Below are 23,605 nucleotides of genomic sequence, written 5' to 3' on the forward strand. Positions count from 1 at the left end.
AGAGGCTGAGTAAATGGACAAAATTTGTTAGGAGACATAGGCCAAAATTCGTTCCTCAGCAGTACTCTGTGCTATGTTCAATGCATTTCGCAGATTCTGCATTCACCGTGAACGCAACAGTTGCAAAATCGCTAAACATGAGACGACAATTGCGCTCTGATGCTGTTCCAACCATAGACTCTGTAAAGGCATTTCAATCCAAGGTGATAAGAGCAATCGCGACCGCAGAGTTGTAAGTACAAAATTATACAAGTTAAATTACACAAGTTTGTATGCACAACCTGGAAATGCATGTAAATGTGTCTTATTATCTTCAACAGGTGTTGCGTGAAGTAACACGAAGTGTAAAAGATGTTGAACCCGCTGTTAAACATACTGATGATGAAGGGAAATCTGACGAGTGTAACACGACAGAAAGCGTTGATAGTGAACCAGTTAGAGAGGATTCACCAGAACCGCTGCCTAAACAAGAGCAAGTTGAAATGTGCAGTGGATGCGACATACTTGCCAAAAAAGTTACAAAACTACAAAAGAAACTCAGTTGGTTAAAAAAATTAAAAAAAGGCTGAGCGACAGTTTAATCATGGTACGTATTTACTTCTTGAAATAGGTGGTAAATAAATGTATTGAGAATAAGGTGCTTTGTATAAAAAATTATTTTTTTTTGAAATAACAGGTTCTTTACGAAATAGTCAGAACTTGACCCGTTGGTGTAAATACATTTTATACAACGTCTGTCGTCGACCATTGGAAATTTACGCGATGTCCAGGATATTATTGGTGATCCTGACATTACAGATATGGATTGGAAATATGAAGACAAACCGTTTTCATCACAAGATGAAGCTGAAGATTCCCAGTCGAAAAACACTGTTAGGTGAGTTACAGCGTAAATGTCGTAGAAAACGAAGTTCAACTTGTATGAATGTGTGTTTAATTCTGTTTAGCATGGAACCTGGTACCCTGTAATGTGACGAGCCCAAATTCATTGTCTTTTATGGCATGCTTATATCACTGTTCAGCCTGTTTTGCTTCAATTGCAAAAGTCCAAATCCTCAGGTGGAATTCAAAAAGAAAGGTTCAATGGCTGTTGTAACTCAATGTTGTTCTATTTGTGGACCAACTAAAAATTTTCAATGGAACAATCAGCCATATGTATTGGGAAGGCACGGGGCTGGAAATCTCATGACAAGTTTTGCCATTCTGATGTCAGGTGTCAGCATAAGTAAAGTGTTTTTACTATTCAAGCATTTGGGCCTTTGTTCAATCACCAGCAGAGCATATTATTTACATCAAAACAAGTTCCTGGTCCCCTCAGTGTTATTGCACTGGGAGAAGTATCAAAAAGCCCTGATTGAAAATGTGAAAAATATAGAAAATGCTACTTGGTCTGGTGATGGCAGATTTGATTCGATGGGCCACAGTGCTAAGTACTGTTCTTACTCCATGTTTTGTAACAGTATTTCCAAAATAGTTCATTTTGACATCAGACATGTAGTCATAAAATTTTTTTCAACTAATAAACAAAATTTTTCATGTACATTTAAGATAATCAGTTCATTTTACTTGAATAAGACCTCAAAAATAATATTATAGTTTTTACATAAACTTCATTACCTTTCGTATAGTCAAATCAGTGTGGTAGTAGCAATGCCATGGAGTTAGATGGAGCTCAAAGATGCTTCAAGTTTCTTCAAGATAGTGGACTACAAATTTCAATATTTATTAGCGATCGTCACAAAGGGATCGCAAAGTGGATTCGAACATCTGACAAGGAAACCCAGCACTTCAATAATTTGTGGCATGTTTGCAAAGGACTTTCCAAAACAATGTTAAAGGCTAGTAAAGAAAAAGGCTGTGAGTTGCTGGTGTTTTGGATTAAAGGTATCCGCAACCACTTATATTGGTCGGCTATGTCTACTAAGATGGGATATGGAGATATGATTGTGGCGAAATGGAAATCCATAGCTAGGCACATTACAAACAAGCATGAAAACCATCCAGATGAGTTGTTTCCTAAATGTGCTCATGGAGAGCTAGATGAACGTCTATGCCTTCAAGTTGGTATGAGCATGCACACATTTAGGCAGCAAGACAGAATTGACATTGTTAAAATGTCTAAAATGTTATTTACCACTTTTAAGATGGGATTGTATTTTTTTTAAGAAACTAAATCATATCAGCGACTTTCCTCAATTCTGTAGAAAAAATCTGTTCTCAAAGATGTAAAAAAACTATCTTCAAAAGCACAAACTAGTTGTCTCGAAGGTTTTCATTCAACATTAAATGGTTGGCATCCAAAGATGACCCACTTTTCTTGGCTTGGTACATATTGCAGGTAACTTGTAATCACTGTTCTCTAGCTGCCAAGGCTTTTTTACTTGTCAAGAAAAAAAATTACATAGTAAATGGTTTGTTCTGTTTAGGCACGTACTGGCAGTACTTCATTTCAATGAAAACCTTCACAGACAGCCAGAAAAAACAAAAAATGGAACACCATATTATTCTGTGACATACCCAAAATTTAAATCAGGGGATGAAGTAGTAAGAACTGTTCCTTCAGCAACATCATATTGTAAGTTTAGCATGTATGCATTGGTACTCTTGACTTACACATCTAACCACTTGTCATTTTTCCAGACTATGTTAATGAAATCAAAAATGTCATGGTTCTTAGTTGTGAGGAATCCATGGACAACATATTTAAGAAGTATAAGGAAAAGTCTTAGAAGCATTAAACAAAACTTTCTCGGATCGAATTTCCAAAACTGAGGCAATCCAACGGCATTTGGATAGGAAACAACTTTCTTCAACACCATTGTTTGCCACATGTAAGTTGTTCATGCTACCATGTATAATAGGTATGGCCAGTGCATTCTAAAAGTAAACACATTAAATTGTTATTTATAGATCAACAGCAAGATGTACTGCAAGCAAAAGATTTCGACAAAGAAAAACAAGCTGCTTCAACAGGTCCTTCAGATCCAAAAAAACGCACTTATGCAAAAATTGTGGACAGCCAATGAAAGGACATCCAAAAAGTCATTGTCCACAAGAATTACTTGACAAATATTCTTAGCAGGCCAACTTTAAAGTTAGTTATAAAATAATATACTATGCTACAAAAAATGTTTCCTACTTGTATCAGTTTCTTTCCTGTGCTGACTTGTAGCCAGCATGTTCTTGGCCTAGGGGATTTTGTAATGGAAATCGTTTTCGGATGTCTGTGTAGATACATGCAGGTAATGGTCTAGAATTTTCCCAACCAAGGCATCCACACAGCCATCGAATGACCCAACGGTATGCAACTGCTCTCAAGTATCTATGAGAAATTCAAAATAGTAATTTCTATTTGATTATTTATTATGACTTCACACAACAAAATTGTGAAGCATCACAGCATAATAATGAACCACATAAAGGTAAAAAGTAGAGATACATGGCAAGATAATAATCATTTGTTACAAAACAAAATTAGAAATCAAAAATGTACTAACTCATTTTCATGTATTCTACGACGCTTGTATGACCTTTCATCTTGGTCTCTTAGGAGTGAGCCAACATTCTTCAAGACTGTAGCATGTGTCATAATCGTGTACTCTTCGTGAAGAGTAACACAGCTAATTTTTTAAATGCTACCATCAAATACCAGTTTATGTAAAGTAGGCCCAACCTCTTGACAACAACGGTATTCAATGTAATCTGTCAGCAGTTGAGTACGACACAAGCTACATGCACACCTATAAAAAAGTGGTTTGTTATCATATTTATGCACCACGACATAAGGACAAAATAACATGTTTAATTCATGGTTTAATTTCTTCTAGAGTTCTAATAACATTTATCAACTTACTCACTTATCTAAGTGAACCTCGCTTCCAATGTTCGAGGTTCTAAGCCATCTGCGTCTTCTTCGACCGACACAAAATTCTCTCCGACTGCGTTCGCAAGAGGTTCATTTTCGTAAGGATTTACAACTGAATTAGCCACAATTGTATCCTCATCGCCGGAATTCGAAAGTAAATTTTTATTTGCCATAACTGAGTTTTCAGTATCCGAACTGCGTTCGCTTTCACTGCTTGAAGAACTCATATTTTATTGTGTCTATGTGTTAAAAATCTAACAAAATACTAGTAAATCAATGCTCATACTTCGACTTCCGTCCTTTTAATTACGTCACATCCGTATAATATTTTTAGTAGTAAAAATTCGCACGCGTAACCCAACTTTGAGCAAAAATTTATTGATGATCCCGTGCTTCAATATACATAAAAATTATACCAAAGTGATCAGGAAAGATAGAACTATTTGATTATGGAAAAAAATCAATACCCAAAATTTCACTTCAGTAGCACTTTATAGTCCGGAGTATAAGACCTAGCATTGTTCAAATTCATGAAGAAAGTCTCAAATTCACTATTTTGCATTGGTTTATCAATGAAATTAAAATAGAGGTGAGACCCCAGCAAAATACCTTTTTGTTTCCGAGAAAATTATCAATAAATTTTGCCATATATTTTAATAGGAAAGGCACAGGGATCCCATTTCAAATAAAAAGAAAATCGACAAAACAATTTAGTTCTCATCGTATTTATATCCTCTTGGAAGTAAGTATTATTAAGCGATATATAATTCGTATAAATTGTCATTTATACCAGTAAATTTCACATACTTTCAATAAAAATGAGAAGAATATTTGGGATTTCTTGATTTATTGGTGTTATTAAATTTTACAAGAGCATGAAAATGTTTAATAATGATATTGTATCACCTGTCGTCTTCACTGCAGTGTATTCTTTTGATTCATTTTCGGGATTATTTAGGGAATATTACTTACTTATTAATCTTGGTAACAGCTACCACCACATTTGCACAATGCTGTGCATGGAAGATGGACTTGGTACATTTGCACAAGCCCCTACATGCTTTCTTGCAACCACAGTGCACCAGTTCGTTGCACGCTTTGGAAGCCTCTGGAAGAGTGCTCCATGTAGGAATCCATCTGCCATTATTTTGCCATCCCCACTGCGAAGGAAGCGGTAACTGTTGAACTGAAACTAACGACTGACCCCAAACATGACCAGCCTGATATGTTGCCCTCCGAATGTGCTGTACCAAGGAGGCTTGGGTTGGTGGAATGTGGTCGATTGTCTTAGTACCTTGTGCAAATATAGCTTGTCTAGCATCATTGATGTTGGAGAGCGGGCATGTGCGGGAATACATAATAATGATAAATCTTTCAATTTTTCCATTTCTTCTTCTGAGATGGATTCTTTTGGAGATGAAAGAAGCTGAAACACACTGGTAACATCAGGAAAAGACTTCCAGGCTTGAAATGCAGTCTTTTTACCTTTTCCAGCAAAGAACGACACAGTATCACAACCAGTGACAGCATGAAAGAAGGGTAGGGCTTCACATTGCTCCCTACTCAACGAGCTTTGTGTAATGTTATGAATTGGTAAGTACCTCATGTGTTTACCAACACCAAAAGCAATCCAAAGTTCATCTACATCTAACTTGTGCACGTTTGCTATTGCTAACACAACAACATCTGTGTCTACAGTTCTTATGACAATTTTCCTCATTCCACCTTTCGCTGCATGGTTTGCATGAATGAAAATGCGCGTATCGGCCTCCTCGTGATTGCAGGAGCTAACTCATCTTTTCGATTGGCTTCGAACTTATTATGTCTTCCTCAAAAGTGCTTACAATTGTAACATTTGGCAGTTGAATCGATGTTGCTGCCTGACTGAGGTACTTGAAAAGTTCTTGTTTGTTGTCATCTGATCTTAAAATGATTTCCAGTTTGCAGGGATCACAGCCATGTCACATACTCTTCTTCTTGCCCTACAGCGCCTCGCGATGAACGAGTACCCTGCTTAAGGCTGTCGGGTATATAACGGTCCCAAACAAGATCTATTCTTCTAATACCATTTGCTTGTTGAACAATATAAGGAACAAACACTGATTTGGAGTATTCTTGAAAGGTCTTACACTTCCCTGGGCTAAGCATGTTTACAATAGCTGCGGCATCCAAGATTTTGACATCAACATTTGGACAGGTGGTCTGCACATCAGCTTCGAGACAATCAATCAATTCTGATTTCTGGCCACTTCGCATCTTGTCCCCTGATGATAATGAAGGAGGAGTACTCTGGTTTTCATGCTTAAAAATTCTTGGAGATTCTCTTGACTGACAAGCAATGTACAACCTTGCAAAAAGATTGCAGTCATTCTTTAATGTTGTGACTTGAAGTTTCGTCTTGTTGGTTGTCGTTGGTACTGATGTTCCAAAAAGTGGAAGCTTATTGCGTTCAATTGTGTCAGTTATTGGTGTGTTACACTTTTCAAGTCTCTCTTCGACGTACTTAGTGTATTGTGCTTCTCCGATCTTTCGAGCTGTATAAATCGACTCTATAACACACTCAGGCTCTATTTCTTTCGTATCTACGACAATCAGATCCTTGCTATTTTCCATAAAGGGTTTCCAAACTCCTTTAATGCAGCAGACATTGATTTTACATCTTTTGCAAAGTTCTTTTGGACAGATGGTGTCTGTTCGTGGTGAGTAATGTTCTTTGTAGAACACTGAACGCCAAAGGAACACTCAAACTCTCTTACCAGTCTTGCAATTTCAGGTCCTGCGATCATCCAACGTCTTAGGGCCGTTGGGCACTCGGTGAGGCCCACTGCTCCACCATCACCTTTTATCATTTCGTTCTCTTGCTCGTGGTTTTGGTCAAGGGACATCATAGAAAAACGATGTTGGGACTTCTGAACCACAAATTTTCCATGTGCACTAAACTCTGTAAAAAGAGTAGGATGCGTTTTCTCTAATCGTAAGAGATCTCTCACATGTACTGGCAACCATCTAGAGTAGTTAGACAAGTTCATCGCAAAAAACCAAGGAAGTACCTTTCCAAGCACTTGTAAGTAGACTTGGAAGTTACCCTCTCTGGTAGCCTTAACAAACTGCAGTAGAAGAATTTCGAGGTCTAATACTGTCGCCCAGTATTTGAATTGCGGGCAAAGCTCACTTTGTTCTTTTATCCAAGCTTCATAACTTTTGGGGCTTGTCTTCACAACTTTCGATGTACTCCTGGTAAGCAATTTTCTGCATAAGGTAAATTGCACAGGCACTTACTTGGTGGACATAGCGAGATCTCGTCACGTGCGATCCTTTCAAAACAGAATCCGCTCTTCCACTTGTCATAACCTCAGCATGAATTAGAGCACTTCAAAGTAAAATATATGTTAGTTATTAGATTGAGATTATAAAACAACAAATCTACACCATACCTTGCCCACCCACTGTTAGTTAACCAATGTCCAATCATCTTTAATATTGCCATCTCAATATGCAGGCCACCCATCATTACCATGTACTTATCTTCACCGAATTCATTTTGTTGTTCCACTGTATTTGCTTAGCGAGTGCATAGAGTGGTTGGTCCATCGCTATAACAGGAGTTTGATTAGGGTTTAAGAACTTAGTAGATTCTTTGACGGTTTTCATTGCATGCTTTATCATAGCCATAGTATGAGCATTGTCTTCAAAAGTGGCAATAAAGAGGTGATTGCATTGGGCCTCAAAACTACGTTTTGCTCAGATGCAAAGTAAGCTGACCATGATAAGTAATCCTTTTCTTCAAGCTTTTCTTTGAGTAAAAGTTCGTCGACCCTTTTTAGCCATTTCTCCTCTTCCTTGATGCTTTTATTTATCAGGTCTTGTTTAGGTTTAAAAGAGCCAGTGACTTTGGGACAAAGAGATCCTTTTACCTTCATCTGTGACAGGAGTTACAGTTGTATAGAATTCAGGTAAACTGTTGACGACCTTTGACTTTGTGGGAGTGTTATCCTGTGGCACTTGTTCTCGTTCTTCTCCTTGTGAGTCAAGAGAAGGATGTTGTGTAAGGGAAATTGCTGTTCCATGAAATGAATTTTTAGCGGTTCTTGAGGACGGATTGTGATCGATATTGTCAACTTGGCCTGTAGTAAAGATATTCTTTCTTAATTTTGGAGGACATACAACACCCTCCTTCTCATACAGTTTGCAACACTTGTTTCCCAGATCTGCAGATATCTGCATTAGTCTGTCATAAGAAATGCAAAGACCTAGCTTATAAAACTTGTCGACCAATGTTTTTTCTTGTTTCTGCATGGACAACGAGCGCCGTGGAAGTGGTTAATGGTGTCTCTCTTGACTTGTCATGTCGAATGGCATTGCTAGCACCTGATCGTACATGCTTTACTGAATTAAATATTAGCAGTTGGGAAATCGTTAAAGCGGCACTGGCTCCTGACACCTCTTGTTTCTTTTGATTATTTATATTTGGACCCTCTAAAATCATATTTATCAGGGCAAGTAAACTATCGGGGACTGCTTGTTGTTGGCATTCTGGTGTAAACGTGCCTTCAAAGGGTTCCCTTTTCAAGAACATTTTTTTTCGTACTATACTAGCAGCTTTTGCAAGGTACAATGCAGCGGTGTCTAGGTTCCTATTGTGTACAAAAGCCATAGCTGTTCCAATATCATTTGGCATTGCCAGCTTCACATCTTTACCATCTTTAAATGCATGCAGCTCTGGTATTTGAGTGAGAAGTCGTTCTTTCAGTCTTGTGGAGTTGATACGTCCTTTCACTTCTACTCCTAATTGTTCAAGTCTTGAACAATAGAGCTCTGACAATTGAGACATCTTGAAAACTGCTTCACCAGCTGCCAGGCTTTCACTAATATATAGGCTTAATTCTGCAAGGGCTATTGCCTCAGGTGTTATTTCATTTTATCATCAACAGCACTATCTTGTGGTTGGTTTAATTTGCTTCTCTGACGGTTATAGAGAGATGTCAAGCATGATTTATGGTAATATGCATCTCTTGCATGCATATCACCTTGTGCTAATTTTGCTAACAGTTTGTAATCTTGAAGCGTCTCGGCCGCTGATTGAACATTATTGGTAATTGACATGGTTTCTGCTTTATGCAAATCACCCTCTGTGCAATCACAGAAAAACATGATAAAGCATTGCTACTCTTACTTGACAATTCAAATGTCTTTCTTCTTGTTTTAGCTGGACTAGTAGCTCCTAATATTGCTGGATCCTCAGTTGAAAATTCCTCTTCACTTTTGCGCTTTTGTGCCCGCTGAAGCTTTAGCGTATTGCATTTATTATAGCACGATTTGTGCCATGATGCTCTGTGATTTCTTAAAGTATTTTCAATGCCTGTTAAAGTATTATTATAAGGCTAAATAAGTACAATTTATGGCTCATAGTTGATCTGTGAGTTTATTTCACTTTTAATTGATTAGGAATTCCTTACCTCTGCCATCATCAAGAGAAGAAAGTGGAATGTTAATAGGTAGCGAATCAAGTTTCTCGAATTCTTTCAAGTTTTCTGCAATTGTCTTGTAACTTGAGCCAGCAAGTAAAGTATTTGAAGCTTTTTCCGGACATAAAATCTTTTCTTTTGTGTCTTTTGACATAAGGCACAAAGGTTCCAGTTTAAAGACATTTTAAAAGCGAAAAATAATCAAAAAAATTATCGAGAAATAGCACTATATCGTCTGGAAATGCCAAATTAACTAGGCGACCAGGCTTTTGCCACAGGGAGCCCAAAATTTATGCAGTTTTCGAAATAACCTTTAAAAGGGTAACTTTCGACAATTAATTAATTTTACCGGAATTTTCATGGTGTTTTGTTGTTTTTATATAAAATACAACATTTTTATTTAACATTTTTATATTTAAAACGGTTTTATAAAAGCCTCATTAAGCCCGCGATTTAAGCCGCTGACCAAACTTTTAATCGGCTCAAAAGTACCCTAAACAAGCTGATCCTGCTGGGGTCTCACTTTTATTTTGATCTATAAATCAAATTAGCAATTTGTGGTAAGTTTCATGCTTTCTTCACATGTTTGAACAATCTGACCAATTTTCGGAGCTTATCCTCCGGACTATTAAACAATGCTTATCACACATCAATTGGCTAGTGTGGAATCAAATCATTCTTGCTTAGCAACTGACTTCTTCAGAACTTATAACTGTATGGGCGTACGGATTTTATTAATTGTGTAGGCTAGAGTTCAAATTTTCATGGTTAGCCAACTAGTGCTCTTTTAAAATCCATTGTTTTGTATGCATCACAACATGCATATTTAAGTACGAGCCCTCCCCCAAAAACTAAAGATCAACCTACACCTATTTTAGTATATTTATAAGCACTACAAATAACGTCAAATGTTTAAAGTAAGCTGGACTAAGGTTGCGCTAGTACTATATCGGATTCGCTCATAACGACATCTTCATTTGCTTTAAAAGGGTAACTGTACGGATTAAAGGCTTATTAAGTTGATAAATTTAGTCTATTTGACTGTGTTTCTGACGTTGAACAAATTCACTGCCTTATTTTACAAAGGAAATTCAACTTGCTACGATAGTAATCCGGTATAATGTAAACGTGGCCTAAGTAATCTATGATAATGCATTATTATAAACATTTTTTGCTATTGATAATATTGCTCAAAGTTATAGTCATCATGTGCATAAACAAAAACAATAAAAATCATATGCCGTATATTTGCTTTACATAATAGTCCATTCTTAAGATGATTTAACTTCCGTGACACAAAATAATATGCCACGTATCGACTCAAAAGATATACATACAGTGCATAATCTGCAAAGAACGTCAATTGCGGAAACCTGAAAACTTAAACCGTCAATCAGTTAAAGGTTTGTGAGACAAAATAAACTGAATCATTATGTGTGTTTACGATGTATAAATCAGTCCATAAATGTAAATTGCTTACGATCTATTAAGCTTTTTATACATTTTGAATTAATTTTAATCTTGCTATAATGCCAAAAGTATGTTTACTATAGATTACCTGAAGAAGTATTGTATAATTGTGCAATATGTGTTATTTCACTAACTTTGTGATATGATTCAATGACATATATGCCTCCCTAATCGAATTTATTTTGAAAGAGTAATTCTACAGCTAATGTTGAACTGTTCAAAAATTTGAGTCATTTTATAAGTATAGAAATATCGACCAGCAAAATAAGCAAATACGTTCATTAGTGATATAAATTTGTATCGCTTGTTACATGTATGGTATATGAATTTGAAGATTTTCGCGATGTAACAAATGTCTCTCGCTTGCGTTGGTTTTCGTGACAAAATCTGCCAAATGTTTTCTTCGTGATTTCATAAAAGTAATGAGTTAATGAGTATGTACGCACTGCAGAAACATAGAGTCCTATTATGGGCATAAAGCATTAAAACTTACATTTTTTGCACAAATCAATCAATTTGCTCCAAATTTAAAATCAAACATATAGAAAACTATAAAAATCATAAGCAATATCTATGCTTTACATAACAATCTATTCTTAAGATGATTCAAATTCCGCGGCACAAAATAATATGCCACGTATCCACTCAAAGGATACATATGACGCTCAACAGTATAAACATGAAAACCGGAAAGTTTTAACCATCAATCAGTGAAAGGCTTGTAAGACAAAATACACAGAATCATTAGGCGTGTTTTAGGTGCTTAGGTACGATGTAATATGATCATTATTAGCTACTGAGTGCTATTATGTTTTTATATGTCTTGTCTATGTTTTCAAACCCTGCTATCATTATGACAGGAGATATCAATGGATTTCGTAGATGCAGCTTAAATTTTAAATCACAAACGAACACAGCAATTTTTCTAACAGCTATGAAAATCGATGTGAATGAATTAGTATACACAGCGTCGTTTCTGGCCCACCTCACACCTTGATACCTAGTATACACAAATCTAAGCGCCTCAGCCCTAGCTCGCGTACGTACTTCTTATAATTATGGTAGCATAATGACAGTGAAGGCCAAGCCCTGGACAACGGCAGGAAACAAACACGGCCGGCCGTCGGGGGACTAATATTTAGAGGGAAATTCTCACATAGAAGATATGTCTTGACACATGGAATATATGTCTTGACACAATATCATGAGGCAGGGAAAGAACAAGTGTGCCTGGTTATTACCCAGAAAGTTCACCACATGTGGGCGAAGCTCCATAGGTGAATACTGTGGACTTTATATGAGGCGGTTAAGGGAAGGTGGGTGACTTCAACAACCATGTTGTAAGTGTTGGTTCGGAACATAAGCTGAAACTATCCTTTGTCAAGCCTGCGGTGCGGATAGGATGCATCATATGTTTGTTTATGCGGAGAAACAAGCAAGAAATAGATTTGCTAGTGTTCTTGCCGAATTAATTTCGACAATTTGAATAAATTTCGATTTAAAGATTTATCTCACGTTTGGTATACCATAGAGGTTTGCAACATTCGAGATGAATAGTGTCAAGAAAGTTCTCCAACTATATGACCAAGGTGTAGTCAGCGTAGACGCGTTGAAGGCCTTCATTAAGGCTCTTCCGCCCGCTGACCCGACACCCACGCCAAGAAATGTCACTCCGCCTACCCCCAAACCGCAAAAAAGGCAGGCCTATCCCAAAACCGCGCAAGCGCAGACCTATCCTTAAACCACGCAAGCGCATACCCGCCGAGCGTACTAATGATAAGATAGACGCACACATCAATGAGCTTCGGGCTGAATTTAATCCACGACGCCCCCAAAAAGGCTCTTCCCCCACCTCCCACGGAACTTAAGTGGGATGAAATGAAGGCCTTCAGCTTTCATAAAAGAGCCTGGAAAATGCAGGTGCCGAAGGGACACCCATCAGAACGCAATTTGACGGCTTTCCTCAAAATCGTACAGCCATACATCAAACGCAAACTTGTCGAGGAGCTATTAGCTCTACGAGGAATTAAGTTCCAGTTGTCTGTAGAGGTTAAGCTTCGGAAGGATGAAGCAAATGGTACTGAAGTGCTTCAAGCACCAGTGTTCCGGACAAAGCAAATCACGCTGCTACAGGCGCATGAGATTTCACATGCCCTACATGAATCCTTCCCAACAATCCTGGAGAGATTGGAAAAGTTCACTTGGGAAGGTCTGGGTGGATAATAGATCGTGTTAAAACACTATGGCTTGCCATCGCTCACTACCTGCCTTTACGTGGAGGCTCCTAAATCACTACACCTAGATCAAAGTCTTCAACCGCCTTCTCAATCGGAGTAGCGACCATCAGCTGCACTTCTGTGAGCGTTGCCTTCACGGCTTCACCAGACAGGAGTTGCTGGAAAAGCATACGCCTGAATGTCGAGGCATCAACCAGGCCGCGGTTGCCATCAGAATGCTAATCCCCGGAAAAAAACGACAAAATCCGCTTTGAGAACTACCACATTCAGCTCAAAGGGCCCTTCATAATCTACGCCGACTTCGGCAGCCTGGTTTGTATGACCGAGGCCCCGCGCTTAACCCTGAAAAGAAAGGCACCCAGCAAACCTCCAGACACGAGGCATGCCGCTACTCATTCACAGTCGTTCGTTCAGACAGGGCCAAGCATTTCCTGGAAGCGCTCAAAGAAGAAGAGCTTAAGGTCAAGACGGTGTTGGCTAACCCCCAGCTTATGCACATGACAGGAAAGGACTGGGGAAGCCAAAAGAAAGCCACAAACTGACACGTCTGTGGCAAGCCCCTCGAAGGCGATTCCGTTCGAGACCACTGCCACATTACGGGCAAGTACCGAGGTGCGGCCCACAATAAGTGCAACATGAAGTTGCGGCTCAGCCAGAAGAGGACAATCATACCGGTTGTCTTTCACAACCTGCGGGGCTACGACAGCCACCTCATCATGCAGACTATTGCAGAGACTGAAGGGAAGGTTAGTTGCGTCCCCATCAACACCGAGAAGCACATCTCGTTCAGTATTGGCCAGCTTCGATTTATCTACAGCGCCCAGTTCATGCTCTCAAGCCTGGATGGCCTGGTGAAGGCCATCGACCCGCGAGACATGCGCATCGCAGCAGACTACGAGCCGAACCCCCAGAGGCGTACCCTCTTGCTCCGGAAGGGGATCTACCCCTACGAGTACATGGACGGCGTGCCCCAATTCGACGAGGAGGCCCTCCCGCCGAAGGAGTCTTTCTACAGCAAGCTCTCCGGCGAAGGCATCACCGACGTGACTACGCCCACAGAAAAAGGGTCTGGGAAGCTTTCGGCTGCACAAGTCTCGGCGACTACCACGACCTCTACCTTCGGACCGATGTCCTACTCCTCGCCGATGTCTTTGAGAACTTCCGAAAGCTGTGCCTCGAGCGAAACAGGCTAGACCTGGCCCAAAATTACACGAGCCTGGGATTAAGCTGGGGCGCTCTCCTCAAGTACACAAGCGTAGAGCTCGAACTGCTCACCGATATCGAATTGCATCTCTTCATTGAGAAGGGCCTGCGCGGCGGCATCAGCATGGCCAGCAGGCGTTTTGCCAAGGCCAACAACCCCAAGGTGCAAGATTACGATCCGGGGAAGCCCCAAAGCTGGATCCAGTACTACGACGCCGATTTCCGGAAAAAACACCGATCTCCGGAAGAAGACAAAGAGTGACTTTGAAGTTAATCTCTACAAGCTGCTGAACAACAGCGTCTTTAGCAAGACGATTAATAATAACCTCCGAAAGCGTGTCGATGTGAAGCTTCTCCGGCCAAGCGAGGACGAGAGATTCCGCAAACTTATCGCCAAGCCGATATTCAATCGGCATCTCATCTTTGGCGATGCAAGAGACCTTGCAGCCGTTCACAGGAATAAAAGCAGTCTGCTGCAAACCAGCCGTTCTTCGTGGGCATGTGCCTTTTCGACCTCCCGAAGCATCTGATGTACGACTGGTAATACAACCTTCTCCAGGCGCAGTACGGCTCGTCAGCAGAGCTCCTCTACACCGACACCAACAGCCTTGTGCTGGAGATCCAGACAAAGGATGTGTACGCCGTCATGAGACGCAACGCTGGACAGTACGACACCAGCAACTTTCCCAAAGACCATCCGCTGCTCAGCAGAGCCAACAAGATGGTGCTGGGGAAAATGAAGGACGAGTGCGCATTTGCAGGCATCACATCTTTGGCGAGCACGTCAACAAGACATCGTTGAGCTTGCTAGACACGAAGCACTAGATATCGGCCGATGGGTTCTCTATCTTACCATACTGGCATAGGGAAGCCGGTGTGCAGGTGAATAAATAATAAATGCGTTATCATGCTGTGATAATTACAGTCGAAGAGCTGCTCCACGACTAAGTGCAAGATAGTACTTGGTAGTAAAGGTTTCATAAAAGCGTGAACGGACCCCATCGACTAAGCAGGCGGTGTTTCTGTCCCAAATGGCACCACGTGTAGCTCCTCGCTCACAAACGCACGATTGGGCCCATCGCTCAATTAATACAACACGAGCTTTCCGCCCTCAACTACAGCCCACTCGATCTGGTGGGAAGTCACACTCCAGATAGGATCGGTCATCCTACGCCGTTCGCCACCCTCGAGTTTGCCAGGCGCATACGAATACCGCACCATAACATCCGAAAGAAAGCGTTGCTCTTTGAAACCAACTGGACGAAGCGCCGGCGCAGTGGGTTTGGCTTTAACGCTCTTCTTCCAAATCGCAAGGGAGGGCTTTTCGCCCATCAAACAGGTAATTTCATTATTGAGTGTTTTAACCACCTCAGGTAATCTTGATACCCATTCTTTGTTCCGAGTTCCGTGCTCAGCCAGCTCGCGATAATACTGGTAACAGAACAATCACTCCGCCAAAGTTCGGTTGAATCTTTCTACGATCCCCTGATCTCTATGAACCCCGACCTTACCCCGTCAAATTGTGACACCATTTTTATCACACGCTTTTTGCACAGCCACGCGGAACTCCGAGCCATGGTTTACTTGTAAAACTTTAGGCCATCGAAGAGGCCCATGGGCATAAATAGACTCTAACGCCTTCCCAACCCGGGTCGCTGTCTTGTCTGTGATCACCTAGGCCTCCTTATACCAACTTGCTACATCGACGACCGTTAATGCGTGTTTGAATGTTCGTCTTCCGACTCGATCGTGAGGCATTAAAAAAAAATCGTCCTGATGGACCTCATTCAAGGTGCTGATGTAAAACTTATTCGGTGGATAGCACTTCGCGCTGGTGCGGGCAAGTTGGTCTGTCAGATGACCTGTTTTGCTAGCTATTCATGAGCCACATCCTCGCCGACACCAGCCTCTTTAGCCTGCTTTGGGATAACAGCATGGCCGCGCCAGTACCCTGCAGGACTGCAGTACGCCTCTGCGAGGCGTTCCTCAACGCTTTCGTTCGTTGAAACATGACCATGCTTTGTCAGGACGATGGCTTCAACACTACGACGTGTCGTAGGTGACTTCTCTTCAGCTTCGAAATCGTCAGGATGAACGCCTATGGTCAGAGTTCGAGCTCGAGCACCTTCTGATCATTAGCTAGAGTGTCTTCGCCAAACACCCCCCTTAATGGTTCAAAAGCCCCTCTACAGAACTTTCTTCTATACACAAACGCCCCGCCAGGACAGCATGTTGCCCGCAGACAGCCCTTACTCGAATCTGCACTGCAAACGTATTCGTAACCATGAGCCGCTCGGGAAAGGCCTCCAGAAAATGTCTGCGCAGCTGAGGCTCTGTATATGCTTCCTCTATTTCAGTGAGGCAGATTTTTTGACAAAATGTAATCCCAAATTTTCGATTTTGCACATTTTTCCACAAAGGATAGATATATGTACAACATGAACACATGAAAAGTTTGAGCTCAATATTTTGAACGGTGGTTGAGTTATTACTGTTTAAAAAAATGCTGATTTTTGAACCTCTTATTCATTAAATATCACTTTCGGTTAAAGGCCTAGTTTCAAAATGAGTTAAAATAGTGTATAGTTGTGCGATTGTTCCATTACTTTGCAAAATTAACGTAGCACTCAAGGGAAAGAATTTTCAAGACGCTTGAAAATCAATGAGACAATTACAAGAAGTTGGAAATTTCCATATTTCATGGTAAAATTGATGCGTTGAAACATTCCTCCCACACTTTGTTCGGATTGTATAAATATTTTCTTGTATATACGAACGCTCATTTTTTAAATAACGGATCCTGCAAAAGTAATGAAACAAGCATTCAAATAAAATAATGTATTAGATAATTTAGTCTGCATTAGCTATAAGTTCCGCTTTGTAAATTTAGTTATACGCTTGACCATGTTTGTAGCAAGTTATAATAATATATGATAACGTTTTCGACTTTTGCACCTGTTATAGCTAATCAAGTTAATGTTGCTTTGACGTTTCAAAGCTTTTAGCCAATAAACTTGACATATAAATCTGTGTATACTGTCCTTTTAGCTTACAAACCATTTAAAATCCCAAAAAAGCAGAATTGTTAAGTTCATCAAATTGTTTTTAATGTTAGTAACATTATTGTGCGTATTCATTTCAGTGAATTTGTAATTAATTCACAGAAGTTTCATTTTTGTTGGGACACCCAAAAGTAGCGTGTGAGGGAATGCGGGAGAGTATGAGTAAAGGAGAGTGATGAGTGGAGGAGAGGAATGATGGAATGGAAGGAATGGGAGGAATGGAATGGAATAAAGGAATGGAATGGAGGAATGGAAGGAATGGAAGGAATGGAAGGGAATGGAATGGAATGGTGGAAGTAAAGGAATGGAAGGGAGGAATGGAATGAAGGAATGGAATGGAAGGAATGGAAGGAATGGAAGGAAGGGGAGAAGGTGAGAGTGTATGAGTAAACGAAGGAGAGTGTGAGTGAACAAGAGAGAGGGTGGGAGAACGAGATCGTCATCATCATTTTTTGTCGAAGGATTATAAAATGCCTTTACAACTTAATGACATTATCTTTAATGCATCATAATGCATGTACTTTTAAAATATTGTATTTATGCTTTTCGAATAATTTAGTCAGATTTTCTTTTAAATGGAAAGATTATTTCGAATACATGATTCCCAAGCAACGATGGGTCTCCAAAATTAGTCTCTGCAGTTTGTGATGATTGTTGCTTAATACATTTGATGCGCAGTTTACTTGCAATTTTGTCTCTTATGAACGCCAGACGCTGAGGTATTTGTTAAGAATACTGCATGTTGTTTAGATACCATATAAATGCATCTTCGAAGAGCAATGATCTAGACGGAAATAAAGAAATTGGTCAACACCTGTGTACATTAGGAGGAGACCGGCGTCCTGTCGTTTACGATAATCATAAATACAAATATGGCAATCACAACTGACATCCCAAGCGATATTCTCTGTCCAGATTTGCAGGAAACAAAAACGAGATACAGGACAAAATTGTTGGCAACATTGAAGGGATGATTACCGTCTCTACGCAATATGACAGTTTTCTTTTCAATTGAAAATGTAAGTTAGGAAGTGAATGGAACTTTCACTTCCTAACTCTTTCAATTGAAAATGTGTTAGGAAGTGAAATGAGGATTTAATGTAGCAAGCTTAGCATCGACAAATTAAACAGACTAATAAGAATTGCTTTTCGGGTCATTTAAGGTTAACGGCACCCATTCTAAATTCAACACAGAGCTATCGTATGTCCAGGAACCAATTCTCAGTATGAAGTTTTGAGTATCAAACGGGAATTTGCTGATGTTCATATTACTTATGAATTTCAAGAGGAGAGGACAAAATAAAGTGACGTCACCATTAGATCGTACCTTGTCTTGATAGCTTAGGTCGTACATCTTTTTAACTTGTTCATATGCACTGATAAAAAATTAAGTTTTGCAGCTGCATATGCACAATTTCCTGTTAAATGTTCGAATCCTTTAAAGCCAAACCTCACATTCGCAAATTTTTAAGTCCAATGCAAAACTATGTTAAAATGCTAAAATTTCAAGCACAATATGTGTTACGCATGGTGTTAAAGTTTTTTTCTAATCAGTACGGACGAAAATAATGGAGTATAAACCAATAGCTCAAGTCCAGCTATCCTAATTTTTTTTCTCTTTCTGCTTCTTCTGTTAAGGATAACTCAAGTGAATCATTCAACAGAAAAACTCGACATATTCCTTTTGTAGACATTTCCACACTTTCACGGAGATAGCATCATGACAAAGGCTTTATCACTCCTTATTTTCTTTATTACACTCCTAACTCATCCTTACTAATATCTGCAACTTACAGGTCTACATTAACTAACACTCTACTGTTAGCTCTCCTTATTTTATCATTCATCACTCTTTGAAGTATAGCCATCTTCCTATTATATTTCTGGTTTCTTTAAATACATTTACACCCCTATGCATTATGACCTACACATTCTATGTATCTTATATATTTTATTTCTTTTGTTAGTCTGTATAGAATATTTTTTTTCACTACCATTCCATTAATCATTCAAGTCATCGTAGTCCCCTTGTATAGCCTTTCTTAATTCTACCTTATGACATATCATCCCGTACTCAAGTTTCTTCTATTCTGTCCTCTTGCTATCCCATTTGTTTTTTGCTGACTTTTTCCTGTGTATACACTCAGACTGTAGTTATCTGGAAGCTAATTTTAAACATTAACAGCATGCTTTGACTCTTCTCTAAAAACGACACCTTCCTTTTTTATTTTCCATCATTTTGCTTCATGAGCTGCTTTTATCTTCTTCATTTCCCTTACTACTAAAGCTATTCTGCCCACCACCATTGTGTGCTATCTGACTACACACTTTACAATAACTAATCCTTTTAGGATTAAATTGTTTAAACTAGAGGTTATCTATACCGGCTCCTACTCTCATTCCTGAAAAGCCTCTTATGTCTCTTCCTCTTTAGGAAGCCTTCAGTATATTCAAAAGGTCTGACACGTATGCATTTATTGCAAATATATTTCTTAAGATTAGATTATCCTTTGGAACTTTATTGTTGCTGAAATTATGCCCATGAACAAACTCACCACAAAGGAAGCATTCAAATTTTTTGAAACGTCTAAATTTCACTTCATGAAAACATAAATTGCTGAAATGCTGAAAGTTAACATTCATGTAGTATTGGAAGTGAAGAACAAGTTTTTAATATAGAAGACAATCAAATAAGTTATGGGGAATTTATGCTACTAAATATATTAGTTGGGCTGTTATGCCGAAGAATTTGCGATAATGATAAACGCAAAAGGAATTGAGAATTGCAATTGCTGTTTGGTCAATCAGCTCCTTTAAAGTGAATATGGTTGCTTAAACATGAGACGTTATGAACGTACTCTTACAATGCCTTGGAAAACGTAACTCAAGAAATTTTCATCAAGAACTTCTAGAAAATTAATTGCTCAAAAAAGGCCTTTCCTAAAAGATTTTAATCCGAGTTTTCTCAGAAGTTTGATGAATTTGTAAATTTCTAAATTTTGAACTTATAAATTTTGAACTTGTTAATTTCTAAGTTTCGTCCTACAATTAGCAATCACTATAACGTTTTATAGATTACAACATTGCTCTGCCGTCGATGAGACGAAAACATATTTAACACGCTCTACTCACCGCACGCTTATAGATAGATAGTCAGCTCAATCTGTTAAACTATATTACGTTGTTACGAATCAAGTCGCGTTTTGACCGCTTTGCAGTTCAGTGCAAAGTTACTGACAGTTTTACTTAAAATTGCCGGCGACAGGTGACTATGAAAGACGATATAAATGAAATAAAGATACCATTCTATGAAATTTTGCGCCCTAAGAGTGTTACATCACATGCCTTACGTTCATGTTTACAGTGGACACACACGGTAGCAAATCGAACGTGTGAACGTATTATTTTCTGCTGAAAGTTTTTAGTTTGTATATGCTTCTCAGCTACGGATGCACAAACTACCTGATATCATTATGTCATTAAAAGGATGATATCATAGAGGGAGAATGTTGAATTATAAATAGTAACTTCATTTGTAATTTTTATTGAAAATCGGACAGGTTCTTACAAACCTGTTAATCGAATGAGTGGTAGTTTTATACGTGGCGCTTAAATGCCAATAGTTAAGTCTGTAGTAGTTTCATGTAAATGTTATACTAGTTTAATTGGAATGCTAAAGTCTCTAGTTTGTTATTTGTGAAAGTTTATTGTGGTTCATGGCCGGAGAAATATATTCATATATGCATGATATATACTGACTTAATTGAGTTTGTCGAGTGCTAGAAGTTGCGAAGCAACAAGGGTCGTTGTGGCGTCGCCTTTTATTTTTGCTTTGCTCTACCTTATATTCCCTAAATATAAAACTATGTGTTGTTATTATTTGCTTACATCTTCCACGTCTATCAAACGTCCACAAAAAATAATACAGTATTTTATAGAGTATTGTGTAAGAAGACTTGTGTAATGGCTCGCCGTCCAACTCATTACAAAGGTGGATATGAAGTAAGAAGATTTCAGACCACTGTTGACAATTATTTTCTCTGTATGATTTGCCTCAAAGTCGTTAAAGATGCCAGAATGTGTCACCAAACAGAACATATCTTTTGTCGTTGTTGCATTGAAGAGCATCTACGCGTAAATGCACAAAAGTGTCCCCAATGTCAAGAAAAGTTGAGTGTAGCTACACTTCTTTCCGCGCGCTTTGTCGATAATACTATTTCTAAGCTAAAAATTGGTTGCGAATTCGCTAGTCGTGGATGTCCTGAAATTATAACGGTTCAAGATCTTCAAAGTCACGTTGAAAATTGTGGCTTTGCTCCGGTGTTGTGTTCTAATGAACGTTGTGGACAGGTGATAAACAAACGAGACAAGATTAAACATGAAACTGAGTTATGTGAATACCGAAAAATTCCTTCTTATGACTTTATAGAGATTAAAGAAATGTTTCAACAAATTGTTAATCATGAAGCTCAAGCGAAAATGAAAATGGTGGAATTGAATGCACAAATGAATCAAAGCTTTGTTGGAATAAATGGAGCAATAAAAGAGACAGCAGAGCCATCAAAAACCCAATTTTCACGTATGCAATGTGAAATAACAGAATCAAGGAAAGAAATAAAAGATGTTCGACAAAATCTTTCTACAGTAACCGAAGAAATGATGGAATCAAGGGAAGAAATAAAAGATGTTCGACAAAATCTTTCTACAGTAACCAAAGAAATAATGCAATCAAGGAAAGAAATAAAAGATGTTCGACAAAATCTTTCTACAGTGACAGAATCCAAGTTCTTTCAATTTTGGAAAAGATGTGATACAAAATCTTGTTCTAACATTGCCTTCATCAATTGAGTCAGTGATGAGCGTGGTAAGAAAAGATGTATTGGTTGCTGGAGGCTACCCACGAGGTCGCTCAAAGAATGTAGAAATATTTTTATGGAAGGAAGAGAAATGGTTTGAGAGTGCAAAGATGAAAATTGGACACTGGGCTGCTTCATCATTTGTTTACAATGATAATTTATTCGTTGTTGGAGGATGTGATTTTAATTCAACTGAGATACTAAATCTTAACCGGCATCCTCTGACATGGCAGACATTTCCTGAAGAGCTTCCTTTTAAAATTTTCAGTCATAAAACTGTTGTTTACAAAGAGCAAGTTCTGTACATTGGAGGATATAATGAAGATAAACAAAAAACATCTGATATGATAAGTGAATTGCAAATTACAGGTACTCCATTTCCCGTCTTGAAAGAGTTGTGTCATATGCCTGAACCACTGTTTGACCATGGAGCTGAGGTCGTTGGTGATAAGGTTCTTATTTTTGGAGGAAATGGAAAAGATGAAAAAGCTTTATCTAATGTTTCGGAGTTTGATCCAAGAACTCTGACATTCAAGAAAATGCCTCCATTACCTCACCCACTGACAAGAATGGCAACTGTTCGATGGAGAGATCAAGTTGTTCTTCTTGGAGGTGTTCATTCTTGTAGCTCAAACAGTGTCATTATGTATGACAGTAGCACGGGTAAGACAACTATTTTGCCACCCATGCTGGAAAAAAGAGAGAGGGGGTGTGCTGTTTTGACGGGAAATGCAATTGTTGTCATTGGAGGAGACAATGATAAAGGTAAACAACTTAAATCAGTGGAATATTTTGAAATGGGGCGAAGTTCGTCATGGTCATATCTTCCTTCAATGATTGAACCACGATCTAGAGCCATTGCCGAAATGTTACCCTTAGGAAATGTGTATGTTTAGATGGAAATAAATATCTCATTATGCAAATTGCAAGCATCTAAAAATTATTGATCTGAACAATGACTTATGTTAGATTTTGTACTTTTGTTGCATTCTTTTAGTGTATTTAGCCCCGCCATGAATTTATTATTGTAATTCGTTTTCATCCAAAAAGTAACGTACGAAAATTTCATCACTAGCTTTCTTATTGTAATTATTATCATTTGATTCTAATATACTCATAGTGCATGCCATGTAAATATCACTTTGTCTAACACCTTTATCACACTTTATCCTTTACTTAACTACTAACTCTTTTGTGTCATTTATCCTCATGTATATCGTTTTTCATTCAATAAGCATTAAACTATTTGCTTTGCATGGAACAAAAAATGAACAATGCTTGCTTTGTCACTGTTTATAAGTTTAACTTTCATTGATTTTAATGTCAAAGAGAATTGCCTACAATGTGAACAATAAATCGCCAAATGTGTAAAATTAGTGTACCATATCTTGTTTTAAATGTATACTTTTTACTTTAAGTAATGTCCAGCAAAATTCTATTCAGTTGG

At 38.7% G+C, this 23,605-nt stretch overlaps 2 protein-coding genes, 1 long non-coding RNA gene and 1 pseudogene across 3 annotated transcripts; 2 read left to right on the plus strand and 2 right to left on the minus strand.

Moving 5' to 3' along the window:
* Window positions 1–2,593: 2,593 nt before the first annotated feature.
* LOC124437003 lies at window positions 2,594–3,846 on the minus strand. The gene is made up of 2 exons (XR_006945562.1): window positions 3,498–3,846; window positions 2,594–3,322 (listed from the first exon to the last, which is right to left on the minus strand). It is a non-coding gene; the product is annotated as an uncharacterized LOC124437003 (long non-coding RNA).
* Window positions 3,847–5,057: 1,211 nt separating this feature from the next.
* Window positions 5,058–6,154, minus strand: LOC124435994 (annotated as a pseudogene).
* Window positions 6,155–10,570: 4,416 nt separating this feature from the next.
* On the plus strand, window positions 10,571–21,970 carry LOC124437318 (E3 ubiquitin-protein ligase PDZRN3-B-like; the record flags this gene model as incomplete). Its single annotated transcript, XM_046987302.1, has 2 exons — window positions 10,571–10,733; window positions 21,241–21,970. A coding segment is annotated over exon 2 (705 nt), but the record flags the coding sequence as incomplete, so codon positions are not given.
* Window positions 21,971–22,157: 187 nt separating this feature from the next.
* Window positions 22,158–23,054, plus strand: LOC124435995 (gigaxonin-like). Its single transcript, XM_046985922.1, has one exon. It carries the CDS (start codon window positions 22,158–22,160, stop codon window positions 23,052–23,054), a length of 897 nt encoding a protein of 298 aa, XP_046841878.1.
* The last annotated feature ends 551 nt before the right edge of the window (window positions 23,055–23,605 follow it).

The sequence above is a fragment of the Xenia sp. Carnegie-2017 genome, unplaced genomic scaffold, assembly GCF_021976095.1.
Source record: "Xenia sp. Carnegie-2017 unplaced genomic scaffold, XeniaSp_v1 HiC_scaffold_16, whole genome shotgun sequence".
NCBI classification, from domain to species: Eukaryota; Metazoa; Cnidaria; class Anthozoa; order Malacalcyonacea; family Xeniidae; genus Xenia; species Xenia sp. Carnegie-2017.